Here is a 22,857-nt window from a genome sequence, read left to right as displayed (position 1 = left end):
ATTGAAATGTTAGTGCAGGCATACTCAAGTGAATAGAAACTAGAGATGAACTTTGGGGCTGTCCATAGGAACTTTTGTAAAGCTTGGTTTGTTTCTTTGTCTGGAAAGCCATTTTTTTGTAGCTTTAGGTTAAATAATCATGTTATCAAATCAGTTATTTCTCTGGAAGGATTTCTAGCTCTCCTACCTTAGATTTTTTTGTCTCTCCATTTTGTACCTTGACTTTTTCCTCTATATTAGGAACATTCCTCTTTTTTTGTTATATCTGTCTTTATCAAAGTCAAAGCTGCCATATTTTTCTAAAATTTCCATCACTGGACATGCATATGTTTTTATTATATTAACATTGCTCCTACATGAACTATAGGCCCATTTTCTTTTAGGCTCAACTGCTTTCTGGGCCTTTTCTTGCTGGGGTGTGTGTGTGTGTGTGTGTGTGTGTGTGTGTGTGTGTGTGTGCTGGGAGTTGCCATGTCCCTGATATTCATCCCACTGTTAGTGCTACTCCTCCCTATTATCTTTTATTTGCTCATCTGTGCATGTTGTATACATTCATCTTTTCTCCTTTCCAATAGCATATAAAGCCCTTTAGGGGAAGGATTGTTTCATTTTTGTTTTTGCATTCTTAGTGACTGGCTTAGTGCTTTGCACATCCTAAATGTTTGTTGAGCTGAACTGAATTCTCTCAGTTTGTCTACAGGAAGTTGGTTCATTTTCCTTATCCTTGTAAACATACCATTTTAAAGTTGTTTTAGCCTTGCTCATATCTACAGCTTGGTTTCCTCTCCCCTCCCCCGCCACTTTTTTGTTGTTGTTAATTAATTTTTATTGACACTTGTTGTTATTATATCACATTCATATATTCAATATATTCCTTCCCTGCTATCCCAACAAGCCATCCCTTGTAATAAAGATTAAAAATAGAAAGGGAAGGGCAAGATGTTACAAAAAAATTAACCAACCAGTTATCTACAGATTGTTAAAAATTTTGCAATCTGCTTTTTACCTGTTCTCTCTTTCTAATGATGTGACTGGTTTTTTTCTATCTTGAATGAAAATAAGTTACCTATTTTAATTTACTTTGTATTGAATTAGTCAATGATCCCTAATGAAGATCTATATTTTCTAGAGAAAAAGAGGCTTAATATACTACCACCAAAGATTTGAAGCTAGAAATATTATCTTGTAATAATTAAGTGCCTTTCCTAATAGAGCTGGAAGCCCTATGACAACAGTAGTTAATTAATCTCCCAACCTTTTCCAGAAGTAGCACACAGCTAGGTTGGTTCTACCTCTGTCAGGCAAGGGACTGCTTTCTAGGCTTCATTGGTCCAAAGAAAATTTCAGAATGTCATTCTTAAGATTTGTTGTATTTTTGTTTTTCCTTAGTCAAATCTTATTGGATTAGATTTCTTTTTAAAAAAAAAAATAATAACTTTTTTATTTTCAAAATATATGCAAAGATATAGTATTCAACATTCATCCTTGCAAAATCTTGTGTTCCAAATTTTTCTTCCTCTCTTTCCCGATCCCCTACTCTTAGACAACAAGTAATCTAAAATATGTTAAAATATGCAGTTCTCTTATACACATTTCTATATTTATCATGCTGCACAAGAAAAATCAGATCAAAAAGGGGAAAAAATGAGAAGGATAATAACAAGCAAGCAAACAACAATAAAAAAGATAAAAATACTATGTTGTGATCCATGTTCAGCTCCCGTAGTCCTCTTGCTAGATGTAGATAGCTTTTTCCATCACAAGTCTATTAGAAGTGGCTGGAATCACCTCACTGTTGAAAAGAGCCAGTCCACTTTGATTACATTAAATTAAAAAAAGTTTTTGCAGAACAAAACCAACAGAAACAAAATTAAAAGGGAAGTACAAATCTGGGAAAAAATCTTTACAAAGCATATTTCTGATAAAGGTCTCATTTCTAAAATATATAAAGAATTGTGCCAAATTTATAAGAATACAGTCATTTCCCAATTGATAGTCAAAGGATAAACAGACAATTTTCAGATGACAATTACAGCCATTTACAATTATATAAAAAAATCACTCTGAGGTACCACCTCACACCTCTCAGATTGGCTACAATGACAGGAAAGGATTATGATAAATGTTGAAGGGAGTGTGGGAAAACTGGGACACTAATGCATTGTTGATGGAGTTGTGAATTGATCCAACCATTCTGGAGAACAGTCTGGAACTATGTCCAAAGAACTATCAAATTGTGCTTTCTCTTTAGCCCAGCAGGGACATTACTGGGTCTGTATCCCAAGGAAATTATAAAGGAAGGAAAAGGACCTATGTGTACAAAAATGTTTGTAGCAGCTCTTTTTGTGGTAGCAAAGAATTGGAAAAGTAGTCGATGTCCATCAATTGAGGAATGGCTGAACTAGTGATGGTATATGAAGATAATGGAATATTGTTGTTCTATAAAAAATGATGAACAAGATGATTATAGTAAGGCCTGGAAAGATTTACATGAACCGATGCTGACCAAAACAAACAGAACCAAGAATGCATTGTACATAATAACAGCAAAAATGTGCGATGATCAATTATGATGAAAGGCTTGAGTTGTAGTTCAGTGATCTGAAGCAATCTCAATAGAATTTGGACAGAAAATGTCACTTGCATCCATAAAAACATCTAAGGAGACTGAATGTAAATCAACACATGCTATGTTCATTTCTTTTTTCTGTTTTTTTTTTAATCTCTTCTTTGATTTTTCCCTTTTGCTCTGGTTTTTCGGTCCCAACGTGATTGAAAAAGTAATGTGTATTAAAAAATAAATAAGATTACTACAATAAAAAATAAAAATAAAAAGATAGATAATAAAATTTCAATTTCTCCTGCTAAGTCAAAAAAGAAAAAATGAAAAGAGCCATGTTCATCAGAGTTGATCATATAATCTTGTTGTTGCTGAGTATAATGTTCTTTTGGTTCCACTTCACTCAGCATCAGTTCATGTAAGTCTCTCCAGGCCTTTCTGAAATCATCCTGCTAATTGTTTCTTATAGAACAATAATATTCCATAACATTCATATACCATAACTTATTCATGAACTAGCTTTCTAATCCCTTAATTTCTTTTATATCACTTGTGACTCCCAGGATGCTGTTTGCTATACCCCCTAATTTAGCTTTCTCTACAAATTTCCTTCCTATGCATTGCACTTAGTAGGCAATCAGTAAATATTTATTGAATGGATGATTATACTACCCCCTCCCTTTGGATCATAAACACAAAGCTCACCACTGCCAAGCTTTAGGGCAAGATCTTTTTTGTTAACAGTTTCTGTAACTGGTTTTCTTTCCCTGTGATATCACTCTTAATTTTTAAGTCCTTTATGAGGCATTATCTCAAATTCTTTTTTGAACATTAATATGTTGTTCTGGCAGCAGTCCTTGAGTATACAAGATGCTGCCAAAGGAAAGAGCTGTATGGGACACATTAGCAATTTGGATGTGCTGCAGATGGCCAGACTTCTTCCACCAAAGGCCATTGGCTAGCCTGAATAACTTATTGTTAAAGCAAATAGCTGGATGGAAAGCATTTCAAACAAAACTTCTCTATTTGGGATTAATTCTGCCTAAAAGGAAAGAAACAAATTTTTATTAAGCACGTTTTATGTGCTAGACACTGAGCTTTTGCAGGTATCATCTCTTTTAATCCTTACAACAACCCTGGGAAGTAGATATTATTGCATATCTTTGCAATTTTATCCCCATTTTCCATTTGAGGAAACTGAGGTAGAGATTAAGTGATGTGTCCACACAGCTAGCATAATTGAGGTCGTCTTCCTAACTCTTTTCATTGTGCAATTTTGTAATTCCATCATTCATTAAACGTTTACTGAGTGAGTCCCTCTCCTCAGGGTGCCCATATTCTAGCTAATGTGATTTTTTTAAAAAAAGCCTTCATTCATAAAAAGATAATTAAAATGATGGTACAGCTGATGAAAAATAGCTGGGCTGTGGAATCAGAGAGATATATTATAGACATGTCTATTGAACTTTTGGGAGCTTAAAAGATCTCTGAGAAAGACTGGATAGAGAAAACAGAGTTCAGGACAGAGCCTTGGGGAATTACAGCTCAGAGCAAAATATTGATAAATGATCCAGGAAAGGAATCTGAGGAAGGAGGAAAAAACAGAGACTCAAGGAGGAGAGAGTATCTGGGAAGAGAGGGTATTGTCAATAATGTCAAAGGTTGTAGGAAACCAGAAAAAGGACTAAAACTAAGAATAAAACTGAATTTAGCAACTAAAGAGTATTTCTTTATATCACTTATCTGGTACTTACCATTATGTTAGTTTTTCTACACTAACACCTCTCAATCCTTTTTAGCTTCCTTTTATGTATTTTTCCCCTATTAGATTGTAAATTCCTTGAGAGCAGGGGCTTTTTTTTTTTTCTTATATTCTTAGCATAGTGTTTGGCAGTTAACAGGAGCTTAGTCAATATTTCTTGAATTAAATTGAATCTAATATAGTTAGGTCTATTCTGGATTCCATTCCCTCATTACTAACTTGATGTCCTGTAAGCATCTCAAACTCAACATATTCAAAATGGAACTCATTATTTCCTCTTAAAACCATCCCTCCAAACTTCCCTGTTTCTGTCAAGGATACTACCACCTTTCCAGGCTCCCTGGATTTCAGTTTTAGTGTCCTTGACTCTTCCCTTTTCCTCTCTTCACTGTTCAATTGGCTGTCAAGTCTTTTCAGTTTTCCCTCCACATTTATCCCTTTTGATCACATGTCCATGATCCTGATCACTTCTCCCTCTGCTTCAGCAACAGCCTTCTTCACTCAGCTCTCCAAGTCATCCTTATACAGCTACTCCCCTTTGTAATGATTCTTCTACCCAGCTGCCAAAGGAATATTCTTAAAACAAAGATCTGACCATGTCGCTGTTTGCCTCCTATTATCTCTAAGAGCAAACACGATCTCTTCTAGCATTTAAAGCCTTTTTATAATGTGACCCCAGCCTTTCTTACCAAGTATAAAGTGTGTTATTCCCCTTCACGCACTCTGATTGAACGAATGGCCTTCTTGTATCTCCCACATGACAGTGTTTCCTGGCCCACCCTTTGTAGAAGTTGTCCCTTTCCCCCTCCAAGCCTGGAATAAATTCCTTTCTCAGTCCTACATCTTAGAATCCTTCGTTTCCTTCAGAGCTCAGCTCAAGTACCACTTCCTATACAGAACTTTTCTGACCCTCTCAGTAACTCATGCTTCCCCCCTAAATTCATCTTTAATTTACTCTGTCTGTGCTTAAATGCATGAATTGTGTCTTCCCTCCAAACATAATATAAGCTTCTGGAGGGCAGTGATTGTTTCATGGGCTCATAAAATCATAGATCTAGAGCTAGAACCTCAGACATCTCATTGTAAAGATGAAAAATGGACTACAGGAGGAGGAGAAAGAAGGGATCTGAATCTGCATTATCTAACTACAGTCAGGGCTCTTTCCTTTGTACTGAGATTTTTATTCTTGTGTCCCCAGAGCCACCACACTATAGATATCTAATAAGTGGTTTTTGATTGATTGCTTTTTCATAAATGTGACACTCCCTATCCCATCAACATGCCTTCGTACAGGCTATTCCCTATCCAGAGGATGTTTTTGTTCCTTATCTTTACTTATTGGCAAAATAGGTAAAGCTTCCTTTAAGCCATTTCCTGATCTCCTTTAGTGCTTTCTCCCTCTTCCTCAGACCACTTGAAGTATATCACTTTCTGTTTACATGTTGTATTCCCTTCCCTCCTCCCCATTAGAATATAAACTTTTTGAAAGTCAAGAACAGTTATTATTTTATCTATGTAGCTCTAGCATCCAGCTCAGGGGAGCTTTACAAATGCTGTACTTGCTAGATTGGAAAGAAATACTATAGGATTGTAGGAGGGAGAACTCACTGTAGACTGCCAAAGATCAGAAAAAAAGCTTCATAGAGAGGTGGGACTTGAGCTAAACCTTAAAGGATGAATAGAATTCCAGACAGAAAGAGCAGTACCAGCCCAGGAGGTGTACGGATTACATCATTGCACTGACTGTATCTGTACCTTTCTCACAAATCTTATTCCATTGACAGATCGTGTTTTCTGGAGGATAGAGTCCATTGCCAGAAGCACTTGGACACATCAACTACAAATTCCAGTTAGTGAGAATAACTGTTACCAATTAAATTAATCAGATTTTGCTTATAGAAAAACATTAAGCTCTTTGACTTGAACAGAAAGCATAAAACACTTACTTACTTAGATGATTTAGATTTGCTAAAATATAGCATAAAATTGGGCTGCTCTTCACTTATGTTCTCAATGTTTGCAGTTTCTTGAATTGAAGGTTCCAAGATTTTATTCAAAGATTCTGAACTGGTATCAGCCATATTAACCATGCATATCTTGCTAATGGACATGGCTACAGTGCCAGTGATATAGCTGTTCTAGAATTAGAAAAAGAAGTATTGTTTCCATTTGTTATAAATGAAACAAAATTTGGAGCCCCATACTCATAACAATAAATGTTATTGTTTTCAAAATTCTAGCTCTTCCCAAGGGGAGGGATGAGATAGTGAAGTGTTGTGGAAAATGCCCTCACTATTGGAAACATTTAATTGCCACTGACTCTTTAGGCAAGTCATTTATTTCTTCTCTGTTGTTTTTTAGTACACAGAATGGTAGAAATAGTACTACCAGAAACATTTCCCAGCCTATTGTTAAGGACAAAATTAGATAGAAAATTCTTTGAGACTTGGTGAATGCTGCAAAAATTTGAAGGCATTAAAAGTGTTGCAAAGAAGTTCAATACACCCAAATTCTGGTGTATTTTGGTCATTGTTTTTGAATCATTTCAGGACTATCTGACTCTTCATGAGCCCTTATGGAGTTTCCTTGCAAAGATCCTGGAGTGGTTTGTCATTTCCTTCTACAGCTCAGTTTATAAATGGAGAAACTGAGGCACACTAGTGAAGTGACTTGCCCAGGGTCACACAGCTGGTAAATGTCTGAGGCCATATTTGAACTCATGAAGAGGAATCTTCCTGGTTCTAAGCTCATTGTTCTATCTACTGTGTTACCTTGCTACCCATTCTTCTGGTTACCTTCTATCTAATGTTACCTTATGTTTGAAAATATGCTTCATGTTCACTTTGCTCCTTGAAAGTTCATATCGTTTTTAGGTATTAGCAAGCATTCTTTTAAACTATCCTTTTGTGACTCACTTGATCCTTTTTTATTTAACATTTAGCAAAACTAATACATGGAATTTGATGAGTAGGAAAACTGGTGTTTAACTGGTAAACAATGGTTTGTTGAGCTGCTATTCCGCCTTAGCATTCCAGCTGCTAGTGTCTTATCATAGCTATTTTGAACTTTTGATTACTAGTTGTGAAAATGATCATTTTTAAAATTAGACATATATAACTGGAGTTTGATGTATTTCTAGTTCAGTTTCATGCAAAGGAAACTCCTTTCCAGTTCCCATTGGTGCTGCTTTTGTCATGTTCCTATACCCATGTATCCTGAAATTCCTAATGCATTCCCTTGTGTTTCTGTTTCTACTATATCATATGCCAGTGCATCACTATACCTATGTTGGCACAAAGTTGAGCCAGAAATGATTAAAAGAGCTATAGAATTTTTTAGCTAAAGTGGGCCATATAAGTTATCTAGTTCATCATTTGACCCACAGGGAAGATTATACCCCAACCTCTTCACAAAGATTAGAATCTATTGTTTTAAAGAACCTCCCTTGGTGGTTACCAGTTCCAGTGTCTAATAGCCCTCATTTTTAGGAAATTTTTCCTTTTATCTAACCTAAATTCCCCCCACTTAGAGTGCTGAGGGCCAGTTTATCAGCTCAGGAAGACATCAATAAAATTCTTAATTTAACAGATATTGATTGAACTAAAAGGGCCCTCAGATATAGTGTCACTTTATGAGAAACTTCCGACCTAGAGAGGAAATTTAGGTCTCATAATTAGTGACAAGCATCTTGACTTCCTATCCTGTGCCCTTTCTAGTATATCACACTTATTTTCATCCATACTCATGTTTTTTGGTTTAGTTTTTCACTTTTCAACAGACTTTCTATCCCATAAACATTCTCTGTCCTGTCCTCTTAATCTCTCTCTTTTGCCTAATTCTTCTTTCTCTGGAATCCTAAATGGAGTTAGAATTGAACCATTCAGGGCTAAAAACAATTGGATCTTTTATTTGGCGCATTGAAGGGAAGGCAATAGAGCTTAACAGTCAAGGGAGCAAGAGTCATAAGGGGTCTCTGTACCTATGATCTCAGAGTTAACTAGTATCTCTGTGCCTATGATCTCAGAGGCAAGACGTCAATTATGCTTACCTCAGCAACTCCACCCACTCTTTAAAATACCTGAGTTTCCCTGCTGCATAGACCCAGGAGTCCTAATGGCAGTTAGTCAAATCCTTAGAGACACCTGTCAAAAGATTATAATAGACTCTTTCCTACCCTGGACCGAAAAATTATTATTCTAGAAGCTCCCTGGCAACATCCATAATTGTATCCTTTCCCTTAACTTTCTCAGCCTTGCTTTGGAAATAGCATTCCCAATCTCAGAAATGTCATCAGAAGGATAAGTAGACTGCTTGGTTTGCAGGTATCATTGACTGCCCCATTATGGGAAAAGTGAGTGGCCTGCCCTAATACATACTTTTCCCTTATGGCTCTTGCTCCCTTTACTGTTAAGTTCTATTGCCTTCCCTTCAATGCACCAAATAAAAGATCCAATTGTTTTTAGACTGAATGGTTCAACTCATTCTCCTGCAAAGCCCTTTTAATCCCAGCAATGACTTTTAGCACCAACACATTTATTCTCCTTAAATAATGTTAGTATGATTTTTGGGAATCAGAATATGGTGGAGAAGGAACATAATTTGCAAGTAGTAGTTTTAGTTGTTAGACATATGTGAGTTATCTGGGGTTATGGCTATTATTAGAGATAAACAAAGCCCTAAATGACTCAGGGACTTACTGAAATTTAATTTTTTCCCTCCCCCCCAACCTTCTGAAACTAAAAACTCAAAAACTTTTATATTAAAAATAAACCAAATAGTTTTTATTAGTTATTTCTATATCTTTCTTCTAGCCTTGTTTTGCCCAAATATTACCAGTTTTAGTATGATTTATCACTATATACTTTTCAAAATAAAAAAATCTTATTTCTTTGCCATCTACTTATCATGCTACCTATAGAATATGTGGCTTTGTAATCTTATTACAAACCTTACCAATTTTGGAAAAATAGGTTGGAGGTTTTGCTTCATAAATCTTTCTGTCATTACTTGAGTATCCTCATAGGATTTTGCATACATTGCATTGTTTGTTGTAAAGTATTGATTTGTGTTCATCTTTTTTCTTCCTTATCACCAGGTTGTGACTAGACTGATCCATTTGCTTGGGGAAAAGATCCTTGGCAATCTTCAGCAGGGATCTATACCAGGTAACTGTGCCTAAAAACACTGCCAATGTCATAACCCCCATGCCTTCATTTCTGAGCTGAGATGTTCTCAGCTGACCCTTCATTGTACAGCAATAAGAATTTCTGCTTCCATCAGGGGATGTTTCAGCATAGTCCTCAAGCAGTTTGTTTGTCCATTGTGAAATGTACTGAAACCATGTACAAAGCCAAGAATTCATTATTAGTATAGTCCATCATGGAGCTTGTTTAGAGATTGTGGTTGCCAGAAGTACCAAAAGAACTTGGCTGAAACATGGGCTTCAAGGTTAACTTCACTGTATCTTTTGTTGACCTTATTTGTAGTGTGGGTTGTGGGGGAGGGAGGTGTTAATCTTTATTTGGTACACAGGGAGGGTAGAACAGATATCTCTTTAGGATCTCATCCTCCATACTTCCCTTCTCCAAGGGAGACTGATTCCTGCCAGGAAGCAAATCAAGAGGTTAGAGCCAGAGATTGCTCTGCTCTCAAAAAATAAAGGGGAAAGTCCCTGGACTAGAATTTTTTATGTCAGCTTCTTCCCAGAGTCCTTTTCAACCTGAAGTGGGGCTGCTCTCTCAAACCTGCAAGTCAGAAGATCCTGAAGAAACTGAATAGTCTAAAGAGATTGAAGAGCAGATCTTCTCCTAACCTCTGCTCCATTCCTCATGTGGGAATGCAGCATTGATTTCTCCCAATAAGGAGAATTTCATACCGATGGGCTTTGGGCCTTGGTCTGGTAGTACTCTACCCTGATCCCTATGACAGGGAGACTGAGGCTAGAGGATCTCTTGAGTTCAGGTGGTCTGAAAAGGAGGAGGACTGAAAAAATGGGATTTCTTCACTAAGTCCAGCAGTAATATGGTAAACCCCAGAGCGTGGAACATCAGGCTCCAAGAAGGAACAAAGTAACCCCAGGTTGAAATAATGAATCAAGTAAAAGCTTTTGTACTGTATTGATATTAGGCCTATGAGTGGCCACTAAACTTCCAACCCAGATCCAGTCACCCCTCTCCCTGCCCTTCCACCCCCCAAAGGCAATAGAATATGTTCTTTACTTTCAGAAACTACAGGAAGGAGAGAGAAATTTATCTGAAACTCCTTAGAAGAGCCAGAGATGGAGGCATCTTGTATTATCTTTAACTGGATTGTCAGGAATTACTGTTTCTGTCATGTGGTAGTCATGGGAAGAAAATTCAGATGTGACAAAATGATGAGTCTGTTACTTGAACATTTCACATTCAGATGACTTTTAATTAATTTTCTCCCAGTTCTAACCTCAACTGTAGAGAGTGAATTTCCTGAAGCTGGCACACACTTGGGTGTATTTATTAGGAGCCTGTAATAGATCCAAGTTCTCAGGCTGTCATTTTGTATTGGCCTCCTCATGTTCTAAATGATGCCGATAGTCATCCACTTAATTCTCTACTATGGGCTAAAACTTAAAGGACATTCTATGAGTAGAAGGATGTTCTCAATACAGACATCAACATGAAGATGACACATCTCATTTGCCAACTGAGTACGTGTTCTGAATGCATTGCCACTCATTGTTTGAAAGTGCATAGTTGATCTCATTAAACTACTCCCACTGCTAAAGGCAGAACAACTTAAATTATTAAAAAAAAAAAAAAACTATCACCTATACAACAGAAGTCAGAAATTCACTCTGGCTGCAGTATAATAACTGAAATGAAAGGGAAGGTTCTAAGAACATTTTTGAGACAAGAGAGCATTGAAAACACAGAAGATACTACAAGAAACAAAGATAATTTCAGGAAAGAGACATGAGACATGTTATGATCATTTCCAGTGCCACGAAGATATTCATGAAGCTGTTTTCTAAGCAAAATATTGACTCTCTCAATAAAGACTTGTGGCATTTGGCCCAATTCATTGGGCACTTCAGGCACTAGAGCTTCCAGTACTATCTTGCAATAGGAAGAAAACTGATGCCTGGATGGTTTGTAATGTGGTTTCACAGTGTTCTCACAAAAAAAAAAGGACAGAAACTTCCTTTTGCTTTATATTATAGTGGGTGCTGTTTCAGGGTCCTGGCCAGAGGCTAGCCTTGGAGGCAGTTTTGGACTGAGAGAATTGCCTTAGATTGAGAGAAGATCCTTAGATTTTTCTCAGCTGGGAAGTTTTGGGACCATACAAGGCGAGTGATATTGGGCAAATAAAAAATATGACCAAATAAAATTTCACTTATTGGAAAAGAAAGATGGTGAAATAGAAAGCGCTTTGAATCAGCAGTCTTTGTTCTTTGTAAGTGCTGTACAAATGGAAAATATCTGAGAGAACTTTTCTCTACATTATTTTTTGCTGGAAAATAAGATGAAAGGACAACATTTACACTTAGCACATTAACAGGATAAATGTTCATGTTCTCCAAAGAAGCCTTTTCCTAAAAGGCCCAGTGCAATATCCTTTATAAAACATTTACTTATTCTTCTCAGTTTGAAGTCACCTCTCTCTCCCTCCCTCCCTTCTTCCCTCTTCTTCCACCTCTCTTTGTCTCTCTCTGTTTCTAACTCTCTCTCCCCACCTTCTCTTTTCCTCCTTCTCTCTCAGAATTCACACAGCACTTTGTTTATGTCTCTTATAATGTGTCATTTTATTATATATCACAGTAATGTTTCTAATAAGCTCCTCTTAGGCAAAATCTGACTCTTTTTTTCTATCTCCCTCAGAGAGAGAGAGGTGTAGCAATATTAGAGGGTTAGGTTTTAGGCCTAATGCCTTCTCTTCGATGTTTTTCAGGTCACCAATTTGGAATGTATTTCTCTGGCAACAAGTGGGATTCTGGGAATCCATCCAGTAACCTTTCAACAGTGGCCATCATGCCAGTATCAGAAGATGTGCCCCTCATTACATTTACTCTGGAACTCAATCATGCCCTCAGTGGGATTGGTAAGCACCTTTTATAAATGGCAATATTTAATAAATAAGAAAGGAGATTTTATTTGTCCTGGTATACAAATCTGGATTTATTGATCAGTTACTCAAGTTTCTTAAAGGTCTTTTGAGCATCTTCATTCACTTCTTTTCACCACTCCCCTGCAATAAGACATTGGACAAATTGTTTCTTTCTTAGTTTTCTTAGTATTTTACTTTATAATAATTGTCCTTTTGCACCTTTGTAATATAACATGAAGATGAATGAGTTTATAGAGTAGCTTATTAACAGATGAATGAAATCCTGAATATCGTGATATTGTGAGTACTTAATATCGTGAGTATTTCTTAGATGATACATTTATCTTCCTAGTTCTCACAACCTCTTTGTAAATTAAGGAAGAAGTATTTTCTTCATTTTATAGATTTTATGGATGAGGGTAAACAAATGCAAAAGGATTTGACCAAGTCACTATGGAGACCAAGTTTTGTCTTATTCTTATAGAACTTCCTTATTCCTTAGGTACAGCATGTCATGATTTGTTATAATATGGCAATAAATTAGCTTTCTTCATCCCACACAACAGGTTCTCTGCAGTTACTTGAAATAGTAAAAGTAGAGAATTGGTAAGGGGAGTACCTTCTGCTGACTTATAGAGTGTTTCTAATTTAGAGAAGATGATTTTGCATTTTAAATAGAGAATATTTTCTGGGAATATTCATTTTCATGTTATTTTGAAATGTAATTACGTCTTTTCCAATCCAGAAATCTCTTAAGTTTCTTAATTAGGAAACTTCCTTTTTACCAGAAGGATATGTAATGTCAAGAACTTTCCTGAATCCTGGAGGAAGAGGCCTTAAGAAGGCACAGAGTTTGTTCAAAGAATTGTTGAGTTGCTGAGCAGTGACAGATGTCTCATCTCCTATACTCCCACTATTGGCATGTTCCATTGTATGTTCTCATTTACTAAGAAATCTTCTAAAAAGTTATAACCAGGAGGGTCTTGTTGTTCTTTAATTAAGTTTCTTAAACCTTATGTCAGTGCTCCAGATCCATTGAATTTGGAAAAGAAAATCTTTGGAACAGACCAAATAGTCAAACTCCCAGGTTTCTCTTTTGTCTAGAAACTTCTTTTTGTCTGGAGAAATCTAACAAAGAATGAACATGAAAGCCCAGTGTGGTAAAAAATCCAGCTTTCTTGATTGTTATATAGAAAAATTTCAGAGTGAAAGTGTTTTCTTGAAAGCACAGCAATCTTATATAATTTGGGATATTACAATTTTGTGCAATCTGGCTTCCAAATCCACCAGCAAATAGGAACTGTTGTCTCCTCTTTGACATCTCTGTAGCTTTTGATGTTGTTAACTACCTTTTCCTTTGGGAAATTCTTCCTTCCTCAGGATTCATGACATTGTTTTCTCCTGGTTCTCCTTCTACATATCTAACCTTTTGTAAGATCATCAAATATATGCCACTATATGTACATGAGTATCCTGGGTCCTTTAATTTTCTTTCTTTGTGCTTGTTTGCTTGGTGATCTCACCATGAGTTAACTTATCTTTTGAAATACTCAGCCCTCTCATTCAGTCATTTGCCAAGTTTTGTCAGTTCTAACTTTCACATTTCTCACATCCATCCCTGTCTTTCCAGTCACATGATCAGCAGACTACTTCAGGCCCTCATTACCTTTCTTTTCCTAATTAGTTTCTTGGTCAAGTGTCTCTGCTTTTCCACTAAATGGAAATGTATTTAGTATGTACCAAATACTGTATTAAGCTTTGAGAATTCAAAAGACAAAAATAGCTCCTATCCTCTATGAGCTCACATTATAAATGAGAGATACAAGGTGTAGGGATATATGCAGGAAGGATATGTGGCAAGGCCCAGGCATTGTCAGGATAGAGCAAGAGGAACAATTGCAATGTCTTGGGATTGGAGGGCACAAGATCAGGGCAGATGATATGCTCTAGTGGCATGGTGGTCTCCCATGTAACTAAGATAAGTGTAGTTGGTGACTCCTTGCTCATCCAGTAGATATTAGCAGTTTTGTTCTCTTTCTAACCTGGAGCCTGGAGGGACCCAAGTGCATGAAGATTGGGAAAGGGAGATTTTGAATGAGAGGCAGGTCAAGTACTAGAGAAAGACTTTTGAATCAGCTTGGTTAGCTTTGCCCTCTGATATTTAATGGTGAGATGCAAGTCTGTCCAAGTGGGATTGGGCAGGGACAAACTGATTTTCCTAAAGCACAAGTCTAACCATGTCACTTCCCTGCTGAAGACACTTCAGTGGTTTTCTATTATTTCTAAGTTAAATTACAAACTCATCTTGAATTTAAAAGTCTTTCACCATCTAGTTTCAAATACATTTCCTATCTTGTTTTACATTACTCCCTCTCCTGCCCTACACATTCCAGCCAGACTGGTCTACTTGTATTTATTTCTTATGCATAATATTAATGTTTCTACCTTTATGCCTCTGTAAAGATTGTTTGCTTTCCTGGAATGTTCTTCTTAAAATCTGCCTTTTGAAATGTTCATTTCTGTTCCATATTCAACTTAAGTGCCATTTTCTACACAAGGCTCTTTCTAACCCTCTTCAGTTCTTAGCACCCTCCACCCCCAGAATTACTTTGTATTTTTTTAAAAGTTTGTACTTATTTATGCACATATGATGTTGATTCCCACCTCAGTAAACTATATAAGCTGTTTAAGGGTAGGGACCCTTTCCATTTCTATCTTTGTATTCTGTCAGAGAGGTGGAAGAATTAGAGAGCAGGATTCTGTGAGCCAGGGGAAAAGAAAAAGTCCCAGGAGGAAGGAGTGGTCAACAGCGTGAAAAAACTAGAAAGATATCAAGTAGAAGGAAAACTAAGAAAAGGTCATTAGATTTAGCATTTAAGTAATGATTGATGACTTTGGAGAAAGTGATTTCAATTATATGGGGGGATCAGAAATTAGACTATAAGGGATTGAGAAGTGTGTGCAAAGAGGAAATGGAATCATCATAGGTGACTCTTCATCATAGAAATTTGGCCAGAAAAGGAAAGAGGAAGGTTCAGGGTGACTTGATAGTTTGAGAGGATGGCAGGGCCAAGTGAAGAGTTTGTTTTTTAAAGGATGGTGGCATCTTAAATTGTCCGTAAACAAGGTAAGACTGTAAATAAGACAGGGAAGGAATGATAGAGGTGTCTTAATATCAGAGGAAAGGAGAGCAAGAGCACAAGAGGAGGTGTGAGAGCAAAGATGGCAAAGTATTGGGAAGAAGTACAGGGAGCTGTCCACCAAAACTCCAGAGAAACCCAGAGGGAACACCAGACCCAAACCTGTTCAAGAAATCTAAGAAAGAATCACAATGCGCCATTTTTTTTTTCCAGCCAAGATGTACATAGAGAACAGTAGGACTGAACTCTGGCCAGGAGGAAAAGAGGTCCAAGATTCAGATAGAAGGGATGAAACTTGTGTAAAGTGCAGGAACAGGTGCCAACCAGCTGCTTGATGGCTCTGGGTAATTGATCCAGAGTAGAATGAAGAGTATACCTGCTCCTATGCTTTACAATCCAGGATGAAGACCATTGCTGTCCTTAAGCTGTGTGCTTACATCACAGAGGATGTTCAGAAGCAAGCAACAGCTATATGACTTAAATCTCAGGATCACAGGTCTCACTTTCTACTTCCAGCCAAGTCTGATGTCTAAAGAAGAGTCATCAAGGCAGAAATCTCAGATCAAAGCAAGGCTATAGTTCTGAACCAAAAAAACTTTCCAGCTGTCTGATAGTCTTCTGAAACTACAAATGGAGCAAGTCCATAGGTCTGCCACTTAGACCCAAAGCAAGAGTAGGAATTTATAGAGTTCAGAGCAAGGACCCAGCAAATGGATTTTACCCTATATCAGATCACTTTGAGAACACTGAACTCTTGGAGGTTCCAGCCTGAGTGATGTCTGAGAGTTTGGAGTAACACAACATTAGATGCCCCAAGAGTGAAGCAGCTGGACATCGTTTTCTCCAAAATATCTCTGAGACACTTTCTCCAAACATGTGCAGAGGCTGAACCTAATATAAAATGGTAAAACAAGATATAAGATGGAAAAATGATAAAGAAAAAAAGAATCCCACTGTAAAAATCTATTATGGTGACAGATGCTCAAAACACAAACTCAGAAGAGAATGACTCCAAAATATCTGTAAAGGAAGCCTCAAAGAAAAACACAACTTTGGGCACAAATTCAACTTGATTTTCTGGAAGAGATGAAGCAAGAATTTTTTTTTTTTTAAGAATTTGATATGGTGTTGTTGGGGTTTTTTGTTTTGTTTTGTTTTTGTTTTTGTTTTAATAAAAGAGGGTTTTAGTAAAAGAAAAAAAGTTGGGAAATAAATGAGTTGTGGAAGAAGGAACTGAAAGAGAGAATTAACAAAACTTTACCCAAACAACAAACTCCCTGAAAATTAATGTAATCCCTATCCCAAAGCCCATTGGTAGAGATCAAGGCCCTACCATTCATGAGGAAATTGGCAAGAGGTGAGGGAGTTGCAATCTTTTGGGACTCTTCAAGTATGAGTTTACTTAAGGACCCCTCAAACTTGGAGTCTTCAAGCACTTGATCATTTTAAGCACTTCTCATTTCCATCTTCAAGAAGAAAGATGGGAGAGACTAAGCTATTTTTAGGTTCCCAAAGGAAAAAATTGTGGGAAGACATGAATTGAGCCAGCAGTCTTGAATATGCTCTTACCTTTGGCTTGCTATATTAGAGATTTCAGAGAGTTTCTCCTTGGGCGAGATCAAGTATTCTCTTTCTTGGTTGAGCTGAATTACTTCACTCCCAAAAGAAAAGCTCCTTCACCCCTTATTATCTGGTATGTATTCTCCAACGTATACCTTTTCTGATTTTTATTTTCCTATGATTTATATAAGTGAGTGTCTCTACTATTTGCTATGTGGATTTATTGTGGAACTTATATTTAGAGGGAGAGGGGTCAAGCCTGGGATATAGAATTTGGTGTTTTCCTTTCCTCAAAAATGACAAAGCAGTCAGACAGTAGATGAAACCCTATGTGAACATATTTAAGGGAGCAGATAGATACACTTCTAGTCTGATATCCCCTCTTTCTGAGGAGAGCAGAGTAATACTCTGCTCTCAATTACTTGCTTTCCCTCCTGGCAAGAATTAAAGTTTCCTTTGAAAAAGGATGGGAGAAAATGCTAGAGAGATTTATTCCATTTTCCTGTAAGCCACACAAGCTCTCACAACACATGGGTTTTTATACATACAGGGCCTACTTCTTCACTAAAGTAGTGTGGAGTGAATAGAAGCTAATTACTTCATGAAACAACAAGAAATAAAAAGAACAAATTGTAAGGTATCTCATAGCCAAAAAAAAAACAAAAACAAAAATGAAAACAAAACAAAACAAAAAAACTGACCTGGAAAACTAAGGAAAGTAAATGTAAAAATTGTTGGACTACCTGAAAGTCATGAACAAAAAAAAGAACTTAGACGTCATATTTCAAGAAGTCATAAAAGAAGATTGTCCAGATACCTTTGGGCCAGAAGACAAAGTGGAAATAGAAATAATTCAGGTCATAACCTGAAAAAAAATTCCCAAATAAAAACTTTATAGCTACATTATAGCTAAAATCCAGAACTCTCAGGTCAAGGAGAAAAAAAAATTATGTAAGAAAACATTCTGGTCCTAAGGAGTTGGGATCATACACAATTTAGCAGTCAGTACTAGAAAGGAATGGAAAGCTTAGGATATGATATTACAGAAAGCAAATGAAATGGACTTACAAATAGGACTTGCAAAAATTAATATCATGCTACAGAGGAAAAAATAAACCTTTAATGAAATATAGGACTTCTAAGCAGCCTTGATAAAAAAAGATAAGAGTTTCAAGAAAATCTTGAAGTACAAATGCTAGAGTCAAAAGAAACATAAAAAGGTAAATATAAGCAAACAATCATGAGGGAATAAACATTGGATAAATATTCTCACATAATGGGATGCACAAATAGGAGTTTATATAAGGAAGAAGGAGATGGGGAATTACATCCTCATTTGAGTGGTCAGAGAAGAAATGAATGTATAACACACACACACTCTCTCTCTCTCTCTCTCTCTCTCTCTTTCTCTCTAGTTGAATACAAAAATACATTTTATCAAACAGGGAAATAGGAGAAAAAGAGAAGGGAGAAAGGGAGATAACAGGAAGCATAAATTAAAGTTGGGATTATTTCTCAGCAAAACCACCTCTAAACATGTACACAAATATTTATAGCAAATGTTTTGGTGCAGAGAATTGGAAACTAAGGAAGTTCCCATTAATTTGGGAATGGCCAAACAAGTTATGATATGTAAATATGATAAGTTGATGTTGTATTGTAAGAAATGATGAAAGGAATGATTTCAGAGAAACCTAGTAAAACTTATTTTGAGAAAAAAAGCAAAACAATTACCTGGAAGCTGATAAATAACTACAACAAGGAATAAGTCCAAGACTTATGAACTAAGTGAATAAGACTGGGGGAACAATTTATACATGCAGCAAAATTATATGGACAAACAATTTTTAATGACCTGAGAACTTTTATCAATATAATGACCTAGAGTGATTTCAGGGAACTCATGTTAAAACATACTATTCATTTCCTCATAAAGGTGAAGATTTCAGAGTATAGAATGAGATTTTTTTTTAAGACATGGTCAATGAATAAATTTGTTTTGCTTGACTATATGTGTTTATAATTTTTTTCTCAATTGAGTAGAGGAGTGGGATAAGAAGGGAAAGAAGGTAAATTTTTGCTGATTGAAAAAAATAATTTTCAAAAAAGTAGGGTTGAAAGTTTTAAAAATAGAATAAAATTGTGGAAGAATTGGCTTTGGCACAGAGAAGGCCCACCTCGTTATCAGATTGGAGAATGATAAAGGGAAGTTTTGAAGAATGGAGTAGGAGAGAGAGCGAGCTTGTAATAAATGGCCTATTTCTCAGTAAAATAGGAAGCAAAGTCTTTTGCTCAGAAAGAAAGGAGGAAATATGGTATAGGAGATTTAAGGAGAAAGGTGGAGATTTAGCATAGCTATTTTACAGAGTATAGTACATCAATCAGGAAAGAATAGAAAGATTATTTTATACCAGTAAGGACACAGTTGAATTAAATAACATAAATAATAAAACATAAATAAACAAAAAACATAAAATAAATAACTAAGGCTGATAGATAACTACAACGAGGAATTTTGGACTATGTAATAAATTTAAGTGGAATGACAGTCCTGAGACAAATAGGAGAGGGAAGATTTTTGCCTCAACAATCACAAAGTTTGAATCTTGGGATTAAAGAGAGCAAGAAATTTGCAAACACCATAGTGAAAGAAGTGGCTTATTCATAGAATCTTGTGATAAGTACACAGAATCAGTTTAAGTCCATAACTGCCTCTTGATTCCCAGAGACTCAGGTTCACTTATAGTGAGAAAAATGACATAATGATTAGAATTCTGAGAACTGGACTAAATTCATAAGATATACCTGTTCTAGAACTTACTACATTAAAAGAGTGGAGAATGACTTGATTAGAAGATACTCTGTACATGGTACAATCATTCAGCTCTTGATCCATGAAGTCCTAGAAGTAACTGTTCTGCTCCACATACCATCTCCTATTCATTACCTTTTTTTGTATTGAATCTCAAGATCTGTGATTGCTTTAGGTTTCCTTTAGAGCAAGCCATTTACTACTCTGAATACGAAAAGCTAAGGACTGAAATCCTATCAGGTAGATAGATACCTGTGTAACTACAATCCCTTTCAGAGGAGATCTTCTGCTGTCTTGGGGATCTTGAGATTGAGAACCCCTTAACTCTGACTGCCAGAAGCTAGTATCGCTTTATGTTTTGAAGGGAATAATAAGATAGTGGTAAAGTCTCTGAGGTTTTCTTTTTATTTTTTTAAACTTATTTTTTTTTTAATTTTCCCTAGTTACCTGTAAAATAATTTTTAAATTTGTTTTTAAAATGGGGTCTCCTTTCTTCAAGGGTTTCATTTTTACAGATATCTAATATTTATGCTAAGGATATCTTAAGGCGCTTCTATATAATTATATATGGTAGATGAGCAGGAATTAGCCCTAGCAGCAAAGGTGACCAGTGAAGTGTTACAAAGAACTGACTCCATCTTGGCTCTTACCTACTTCTTATTGCTTGCTTCTTCAAGGCAAAAGAAAGGTTGCCTGACCTGCGAGCCAGTACTTGGCCCAGAGCTATTTCTCTATCTGTATCTCCACTGAGTCAGTCTCTTGAGAAGGCCAAAGTATCACCTTCTCTAGAATTTTAGTCCACAATGAGATATTGTGTCTATATTCAGTTCTGTACTAAATTGGAGTTCAGAGGTGGTTGAAACACTAGACATGGTATCAGAAAGACCCAAATTCAGATCCTACCCCAAATACCTGTCAGCTGGGTGATTCTGGCAAGTCATTTAACCTCTCTTCCTTCATCTGCTATGTGGAAATAAGTATAGAACCTACCATCTGGGGTGTTTGTGAGATTAAAATGAGTTAAAATATTTATAAAGCGCTTTGCGAATCTAAAAGTGTTATATAAATGTTAGCTATTTCAGATATACAAGAGTCAATCTCCAAATATAGAATCACCAGTTGCTGAAACTCAGTATAGGATTTGTCTGCAATTTATTTCTCTCTGCTTTTCAATCAGGCATCCTTCTTCCTGGATGTGTAGTGGCAGTGCAACTAGGTGCTTATGAATCTCTCCCTCTTTTAGCTCATAAACACTCTCTGACTGATCTTGAAAGTAGAAATAGCTTTGTGTCATAGGTCCTATCCCAGAGCTGAAAAGAGAGCTTTAGACCTGCTCCCTTTGTAGATGAAGGTACATGTGAATAGGGTAAACCAAGAGAAAGCTTTCTGTCCTAACTTTCCAGGAGATATTCACTGGTTTGGAGCAGTGTGCTGGTCTGGGCTCTCATGGCTGGGACAGTTTGTTCTGTTGTGAGATCCGTGGAACTGGGAATGCTGGATCCCCACTGAGGCAGCCTGTAGCCTAGCATGTTATCATAGAAAAATGACTAGAAATTCTTTCTTAGCTTCATTTCCTTGTTGGAGATTATTTCTTGCTCCACATTGTTGGCAGGTTTTTGAGAAGGTTAAGTTCCTTTACCCAGGTGAGGTGGCTTCAACACTCCCTTTACCTTGCTGTTGCCTACTTTACTTCCCAGAGATTGGATGTTTTCTTTGGCCTTCTACTTCCTTTGGCCCTTTGGTTTACTTTAAGTCATTTCCTTAGAAAACCCCTTAAATTGGGACATTTTTTGGACCAGAAGGCTCTATTTGGGGATGAGAGGAGATGATCTTCTGTTCTTTAAAGCTGTCTCCCCTTAGATTCATGTTAGCAAAAGAGCTGAACTTTAAAGATCCTGAAAAGCATTATAGTTCTCCATTTGGCTGACTTGCTAACTTGTAATACAGCCATCATCGTAACCAGTCTGGGTATGGTAGAGAATAGAATATGAGAGGACCCTGGAGAGATTTGTCAAGCTGAGAGGCAATACTTCTTCTTACTGCCTGTATGGCTAACTGTCCTATGTAAATTGTAGTAGAGGTTAATGGAGATAATTTCTCAGGATCTCAGAATTTTGGGCTCTCAGAAGCTTCAGACAAATAGCATTAGTTGGGATTCCTTCCTTTTATACTTTCTGGGGAAAATCTACAGATTGATTCTCAGAATCACAAATGTAGATTCTTTTCCTAAAGTCATTCTTCTACTTGTCTTGTTTTTTGATTTCCTTTTCTCCTCTTTTTATCCAAAGACAAGAACACAAGAGATCTTGAGAAAATGTCCCAACTGAACAGGAGGAAACATTTTTTTTCCTGCTTATCTCCTGTGTCAATAGGGATTCTTTCATTTTTCCACATAATTTCCAAATGACAAGGCTTGGGCTTTGTTTACTTTTTGTTTATTACTGTCTCTTGTTGACTTAATGAATGAAATTCTATTTCTCTCTGGGAGCTTTTCCACCTTAAAGAAAACTCTTGTCTCCCAACCTTAAACACAGGAAACTCACATGCTTCAAGGTGCTTTTGAGCCTAGGAAACTACTACAGTGATAGCAGTTTTGAACAGTTTAGAAAACAGTTGGCTTTCTTTATGTTGTTGCTACATGACACGGAGCAAGGCTATTTTTATCCAAGTGTGAGGCCTTATTAACAGTTCAGCTTAAACCTCAAGCTTTGTGCAATGGCCCTCAAGTAGCTCTGATTTCTGTCTGCTGAAAATAAGATTCCACTTCTACGTAAACAGAGTTGGGCTGCAGGGCCAGTTGCTAAATTAGGCATTAGGAGCATGACACCTTAGGGAGAGATCTAAGGAAAGAATGAGGGCAGGAGCCCTGGCTGTTCTCATCCCAGCCTGGATGCTGATTGACTGACTAGAATTGTCTGGATTTTCTCCTTCCCTAATGATTAGA

The 22,857-nt window shown here is 36.7% G+C and overlaps 1 protein-coding gene across 4 annotated transcripts in view; it reads left to right on the top strand.

Moving 5' to 3' along the window:
• The window catches only part of PNPLA7 (patatin like phospholipase domain containing 7), a 223,467-nt gene that overhangs the window by 118,565 nt on the left and 82,045 nt on the right, over positions 1-22,857 (top strand). For all 4 annotated transcript variants that reach the window (XM_051976848.1, XM_051976847.1, XM_051976851.1 and 1 more), the window contains 2 exons: positions 9,418-9,487; positions 12,246-12,395. In XM_051976848.1, coding sequence (XP_051832808.1) covers positions 9,418-9,487; positions 12,246-12,395 — 220 coding nt within the window. The remainder of the gene's footprint in view (positions 1-9,417; positions 9,488-12,245; positions 12,396-22,857) is intronic.

Source organism: Antechinus flavipes, chromosome 2 (assembly GCF_016432865.1).
Source record: "Antechinus flavipes isolate AdamAnt ecotype Samford, QLD, Australia chromosome 2, AdamAnt_v2, whole genome shotgun sequence".
Lineage (NCBI taxonomy): Eukaryota > Metazoa > Chordata > Mammalia > Dasyuromorphia > Dasyuridae > Antechinus > Antechinus flavipes.
The sequence above is the reverse complement of the archived record's forward strand: the minus strand, read 5'-3'. Positions and strand labels throughout refer to the sequence as shown.